This window comes from Tachysurus fulvidraco, chromosome 14 (assembly GCF_022655615.1).
Source record: "Tachysurus fulvidraco isolate hzauxx_2018 chromosome 14, HZAU_PFXX_2.0, whole genome shotgun sequence".
Classification (NCBI taxonomy): Eukaryota; Metazoa; Chordata; class Actinopteri; order Siluriformes; family Bagridae; genus Tachysurus; species Tachysurus fulvidraco.
Genome location: NC_062531.1, coordinates 20,643,575 through 20,650,946, shown reverse-complemented (window position 1 = coordinate 20,650,946; position 7,372 = coordinate 20,643,575). Strand labels below are relative to the sequence as shown.

The window sequence follows — 7,372 nt, the reverse complement described above, 5'->3', positions numbered from 1 at the left end:
GCATAAACGTTTGCCGTTAAATTATTTAACTGTAAAATATATAAATAAATAAAACATGAAACAATATTAGTTTTCATATTGTGTATTTTTTATATGTGCACTTAAATCTAAGTTAAAATGCACTGATCTTGTTGTAATGCAGTTTCAAAATACAACAGGTACATTTACAGCATTTGGCAGACGCCCTTATCCAGAGCGACGTACATACGAGCTTAAATATCTAACATTGGATACATTAATGCTGGCAACACGTGCATGTTTAAATGTAGAGGAAAAAACTTACTTGGGTGTCTTTTTCGTGCAAAAATACAACATATGCTATATTGTTTTGTCATCGCTCATGTTGCCATATCTCTGTTATCCACGCATAACACATTAACGCGTGTCTTATTACAGCAAAAAAATAATAATAATAATGCACAAAATATTCATAAGACAACGAGTTGAAATCAAATGAAGCTATTGGTTCAAAGTGAATGCTAAAAGTGAACGAAAACGAGACTTAGATAGCAGAGTAATGTATTTTGTGTACGTATGAATGTAGGTATGTGATTTAAAGCCCGACTTTAGAACCGGTTTAAACCGGAATCGGAGGCTTAATAGGGAGCGAATGAATCCACCAATCACAATACAGCCTGGAGCAATTATCAGATACGTCACTGTTAGAGTAACGTTAATGTCCATTAAAGGAGAGGAAGATGCACTAATCCGTATTATGTCCAAGAAAAGGCGACATATTTCTCAAAATACTGTAATTATTGTCGAAGCCGTGTTTTAAAAGATAAAGAAATAAGGCAAACTTTGAAACGCAGGAGAGTTGTCTCATGTCATCACTGGAGTCCATGAAGAAGGACTGTTTGGCATCCAGCACCTTGTCATCGACCTCCTTGAAAGGCACCTTAACCAAAATTCACAGCAGAAAACATGAAGCCAGAGAGAAGCTCTTAACACACAGCTCAGAGGAGACTGAGGAAGACTGTAATACGTGCAGGTATCATTTTAACTAGTCTTTGTAAATATATAAACAGGTAGGAAACACATCACTTGTACATTACTAATATATATTTTTTAGCTCATTGATGATAAATGCCTGAGTTTATTAGTATATTAAGTTCATACTGTAAATTTCGTTGCTCCACAGTCTCTCTCTCCCCAGTTGCGGTTGCAGCGGTTGTAGTCGGACGGTTCGAAGGATCCTGGTTGCGTGTGTCATCTCTTTCCTGGCTCTGTTTTGCTCTGTGGCCATGGATTTCAGTTCCTCGTTGGATCAGTGGCAGATGACTGAGAACTGCCTCACTGAACTGACCTCCTGCAGAATTCAAGCCACGATCCAAATCATCGCAGAGCTCCAGATGATGAGAAATTCATGCTCATCGAGAGAGAGTAAAAATATCGATCAAGAGACGTTCCCAACTCCTGAACTTCCTGAATTGTCAACCATCGGTGCCACTTGTACGGGTGTGGAAACGGATGGCTTAGGGCAGCCTTGCGGCACAGAGCACGCCGAGTATTGTGAGCGGCTGCAGTCTGACATTTTTGAGTTTGTTAGTGTGATGTTGGGAGACGATCCAACATGCAGCAATTGGACATGGATTTTCACTCCTGCGATTGAAAAAATATTAGACTTATCAGGCATAAGAGATGTGGACATTGGTCTTCTGAAGCACAGTATGGACTGGACAGACATGATCACGCTGAGATTTCTAGTAACATTCCAAGAGCTGAACTATCAGTGGATCTTGAATGAAGGTGGACCAGACATTCAGTATAAATGGTTACAATCTTTAACCACACTGATGGTCCTCCAAGACATATCTGAAAATTTTCAGAGCTGCTGGATGGAGAATGTGGACCAGGAGCTCAATCTGAAAGACTTCTTCCTGTATAACTCTTGTTGCTCTTTGAAAGGGGCCCAAATTTTTATTTCTGCCTTGAGAAACATCCAGAACTGCTTTCTTACAAGAACCACGTCAGCCCTGAAGCTGAAATCCAGAAATGTCTCATCCAGCATAAGCCTGAAGATCTGCCTGCTGACCATTGCATGCCTCATCTACCCCACTGTGCTGCTCTCCTTTAAGCAGATGATGGGGTGGATCCAGGACTACGCACAGACCTTGAAGGAGAAAACAGAAGATTTAAAAAAACAGAGACAGCTCGCTGAGGATCTCCTCCATCAGATGCTGCCCAAGTCCGTAGCTAAGCAGCTTCGCAAAAACAGACATGTGGAGGCTGAGAGCTATGAGAGTGTAAGCGACAGTTTCAATTCAACAGGTTTAAACCAGAAAACGAAAAGAAAAGCGTTTAACACTAGTCATGCACTTTTAACAAATCAAACTGATGTTAGAAAGCTCAGTCCACATTCATTAGACATGTTGGTAAGATCGGTAGACACAGAAGGAGCACATGCACCCATTTTGTTTGTTCTTATTGTTGTAGTAATTGCCTATAATTACAGTATTACATATTCATTAGGAGATAAAACAGCTTATGGTGGAGAGAAGCAAATTGTGTGTCCCTCATGGAGGATAAATTTGGCTGATCATTTTCTCTGTTACAGCATGTTGGTTCTTCAATTTAATATTTAGTAAATGTTGAATTTACCGTAAACTGATGCTTTAGTGCTCAAGACTTTAGTTTTGATTTGTATGTTTTAATAAGGCTACAACAGGAAAAAACAGACAAAACAACAGGAAAAAACAGACAAAACAACAAACAACAGGCAAAACACAGACAGTTATTACATGCCTTTCTTTCTTGTAGCTACCGTAGGAAATATTCTTTTTAGTATTGAACTGACGGTCGATGCACATTTAAATTAAGCTTGAATTAAATGTTTAAACTAAAAATGTACTGTATACATGGTCAGTACTAACACACAGTTTTATTTCAGGTCACCATTTTCTTCTCAGACATTGTGGGCTTCACTGCCATTTCAGCCTCGTGCACGCCTCTGCAAGTGGTGGAAATGCTCAACAACCTGTACATGTGCTTTGATACACGCATCGACTCTTACGACGTCTACAAGGTAATCCGCAACAAAGGAAAAATAAATTTGACTGTATTTTTTCATGATGTTCATCACAGTGTATTTTTCTGTAACAGGTGGAGACTATTGGCGATGCCTACATGGTAGTGAGTGGGCTTCCTGAGAGAAATGGGGATAAACACGCTGATGAGATTGCTAAGATGTCTCTAGACCTGGTGGCTGCTGTGAGGCAAGTTTCCATTCCCCACATGCCCAACAAACGGCTTCAGCTTCGAGCAGGGATCCATACAGGTGTGCGTTTTCTGCGTGTCGTTTCCTCCATGGGTTTTGTTATTGAATAACCCTTGTGTTTTGAGAATTTAATAACGGCATAGTAATATGTAACGTTATAGTGCGTTTAATAATGCTATTTCAATTAAAATAGTAATAGGTATATTATCTATCAAATACATTCTCATCGTAGCATTAAAGTGAAATTAAGCCATGGTCACAAGATGAAAGATTCCTAATATTGCCATGTTGTCTACAACAGAACACAAGGATTATATTATGAAATGAAGAGAACACTGATGATATCAATATTGAAAGTCAATTCTATTATATGCTCTTGAAGTTTCTTCACCTAAAAGGGTTTTGAGCTTTTAATTCTAGGAAAAAATGAAACTCCGTCTGTGGTCCATGTGCTACAGGACCGTGTGTAGCTGGAATTGTAGGCTACAAGATGCCCAGGTACTGTTTGTTTGGAGACACAGTAAACACAGCCTCTCGAATGGAATCCACCAGCCTGCGTATGTGTCTTTATCATAACACTTTGACATCGACATGTTTTCATCCACTTAATAGCTAGTCAGAAACGTTCCTTACTATCAGTGGATAAATTATATACTGTATAGTCCACCATCAAGATCTAAAACCTGAGTGGAAATAAAGGCAGCTATTACCCGGGGTTGAAAGGCTTGTTTTCTCACTGCTTTTTGCGACAGGGGATGTTCATGAATATTTTCAGTTACTACATCACCATAGACACAGACCGCCATTTCAGCCATGAGCATGACGTTCTTTATTTTTGTTTTAAGTCATCAGAGCATCTGTTCATTTACTGCTTACCCATGTGCCCTTTTATTAAATGTGTTTATCAGAAGGATATACATGTAAAAAAAAATGTCTAAAATGACTACTTTTAAAATAACAAAATCCTACCTTTTAAGAAAACCATGCTATTATACATTTAAATTTGATTTGTAAAGGGACATAAATAATCAGCAGAAGTGTTTCTTAAATAAAACCAGTGCTGCCCTAGACAGGTCTGTATACAGATATGACAAAATAACATGACATACCGTAAATGTTGACACTATTGATGTACAATTAAACATTGACCTCTCTATAAGTGTCGTATTAATCTATATTAAGCATCAAACGCTTCGGGTATTTGTTATGTGTGACTTTATTTTTCACACATAATGTAAAAAAAAATAATGATTTAGCCAACTGAAAACTAGGCTAGTATTTAAAATAATTAAACTGCAATAAATCCTGAATGGCATGCTATCCATTCGATATACATATATATTGCTCTTTTTGGTAACATCTTTACTCTCATAACCCAGTGATATCTTTTAGCAATTATGTTAACATTTTAACATTAACATTAAGATAATTATGCTTTATGCATGATCACAGCAACTGATTTTTGATTTATATAAGTAGAGAACTATAAAAGGAAAAGAATTTGAGTTGAGCTTAAAAAAAAGAAAGAAAAGAAAACAAAAGTGAAGTAAATTGTTCTTTTGGCTGTTGTTGTTCCAGCTCAGAAGATTCACACCAGCTCTGCTACTTATTTGGCTCTGATGAAAGACAACGCATATGAGCTCCAGTTACGGGGAGAGATTGAAGTGAAGGTGAAAATCTTTTTTGCCCAACAGCAAACTCAGTTATTTGTTAAGACAAAGACTATCACATCCCTTTTTTTTTTTTGTCACCACTGAATGCCAAAAGCTAAGATTCTCAGATTTATTTTCAGGGGAAAGGAAAAATGAACACCTATTGGTTGATTGGCAACAAAAACTACAGCGTTCAGAATGACAGTCTGGTGTGCCACTGGAACCCGAACCTTGCCAGAAAGAAAAGGACCCCAGTAGGGAGTAATGTCTCAGTGGCAAATGTGAGTACAGATATATGATAAAAAATTACTGTATGAAATAGTATTATGAATGAATATGCATTGTTGCACATGTCATATTCTATAACGTCAAATGTAGTAGGTCCTAGTTCAGGTGAGTGTTTCCACTGTTGTATAACTTTTCATTAGATTCAACTAAAGCAGATGTTCCTAAAGCAGATGTCAATATTGAACTGGTGTACCATCCCATTATTCCCTGTGATTCAGGGATAGGCTTTGGTCCCATCACTGCCCTGACAGGAAGAAGCAGTTACAGAAGGAATCAATAATTAAACCTTTCTGTAGGGAGTGACCATGTGATTCACTATTGTTCTTTGGACATTAAATATCATGAAATGATGAAATCAGTTCTTTGCTAACTCATTTTGACTTCTATGTATTTTTTCTTCCGCATGTGGACTGACCAGTCCGCTGTCACAGTACAGAGTGTGAGTGAAAGAACCACACCAGTATCACAGCCTGAGGCTATTTACATACCAGAGACATCGGAGGTCACAATGCGTGTCTCGGCTCAGGTGGAGAACAGTGTTGGCGGCTTCGGGACCCTCGGATCTATGACGGGGGTTCTTCAGGATGAGGAGAATTCCACCAACCCACAAACACACAGAGAAACCTCACTACCAGGCCTCGTTCCACACTGCTAGGCAGAACTAAGTGTTGAACAGGACTTGTGTATTTCACACGTGGTGTTTTTTTCCCCTTTTTTAGACAAACAGGTTCAGAGAATCTTTTACATAGTTTAAATATGCTTAGCCATTTATAAAATTCAAATGCAAACTTGACAGCCATTATTATAGTATCCTTCTGATTCCCAGTCATGTACGTCCTGTAGCTTATCAGTATTATAATTTGAGAAAGGTTTATTAGTGAAATGTGACATTTTACTGTCAGATACGCACAGAAACAATGCTGGACTTTAAAGTGTTAACTCATGACAGACAGGATATTTATATAACCTGGTTAACAGTTAGAAGCAAAAATGGTATGCAGGGTACAAATTATTTGCTACCAGTGTGTCTTTTTGGGAGCCCCATTGGTTAAATTTAGCCCTGGTAGGGATCCAGATGGACCTGGGGTAATTCTGGAGCCCATTTGGGCTGTTTGTGAAAATATACATGAGCTAAGAGTGGGTAGGAGCCCATGAGGGACCAGAGACCATGGAGACCCGTATTATCCCACTTAGCCCTAAAATAGGATATTATGGTCCCTATTTCAGTGGCCAAGTGGAGGCCAAAACTCTGACATATGGACATGTTGGCTGGGAATGTTCCAATCTAATTCATATCAGAAAAAACATGCATTTGAATGCAAGTGCAGAGGAAAGCACAGTATCACAGTGGTCAACATTTATGTGATAAGGCAAAACTCTAAAATGAAAAAACAAACAAAAGGGAATTTAAGGTTTTTGTTAGGCTCAGGTTCTGGAAAACAGGATTATTGTTTGGATGTGAATAGCAATCAAACAATACTTAATTGTAATTAGGACTGTATGAATGTATGTTTCTTTTATTGTTCAGTGTGTCTCTTTTCCTCTATTCTTTTTTTTTTTCAAATATTTTGACCGTCTGTTAATGCTATGTGATTGTGAGAGACTGTAGATGGTAATTTATTATGTTGTACATTACAAATAACCATATATACCTTAGTGTTTAACAAATTAAACACACAGCTCCAATCCTCTGGGAGTCCTGAGTTTTTAATGTAGTGCCGCAGTCATTATGGTCTTAGGCCACAGTTTCACAGCACATATCATCAAAGAGCACCAGATGATCTTGATTAGGCAAAGTGGGGTGTAATTCCATGGAGAAATCCCAGCTCTTACATTGAGGGTAATTTGGAAGACATACCCCCTTATTTAGATGCTGTGAAAAGACGGAGGCCGCTGCCCAAAAGGAGCCATTGTATTTTAGTCAGATGAAGGCTGGGGATAATTGCACGGCTAAAGCACACTCCACTTCACAGCAGGCACATTTACAGCCATCTGGCCCATGCCATGAGCACCTAAACAGGGGGATTGTTAACTCATAAAGGGAAGAGAAAGTTGTGCTGTTAACTAGAGTATTTTGCTTTTGTATATATATTGTTAGTCCTTTATGGCTACAACTAGAGTCTTGCTGAGAAGATTGTATTAGTTTAGTCATATAAACTAGTAGTGGTAGTTTCATCCTTAGCACAACTTGTGCAGACTTTACAGCAAAGTATTA

General features: G+C 38.3%; 1 protein-coding gene across 2 annotated transcripts; it reads left to right on the top strand.

Annotated features, from left to right (window-relative positions):
- The first annotated feature begins 345 nt into the window (after positions 1-345).
- Positions 346-6,863, top strand: LOC113655969. 2 transcript variants are annotated; one of them, XM_047822895.1, is made up of 8 exons: positions 346-991; positions 1,157-2,246; positions 2,891-3,025; positions 3,103-3,277; positions 3,676-3,774; positions 4,796-4,887; positions 5,010-5,150; positions 5,576-6,863. In XM_047822895.1, exons 1-8 carry the CDS (start codon positions 825-827, stop codon positions 5,810-5,812), a joined length of 2,136 nt encoding a protein of 711 aa, XP_047678851.1. In that variant the 5' UTR covers positions 346-824; the 3' UTR covers positions 5,813-6,863. The 2 variants fall into 2 exon arrangements, with proteins under 2 accessions (XP_047678851.1, XP_027022666.2); XM_027166865.2 differs by having other exon boundaries at positions 347-991; positions 1,142-2,246; positions 5,576-6,862.
- The last annotated feature ends 509 nt before the right edge of the window (positions 6,864-7,372 follow it).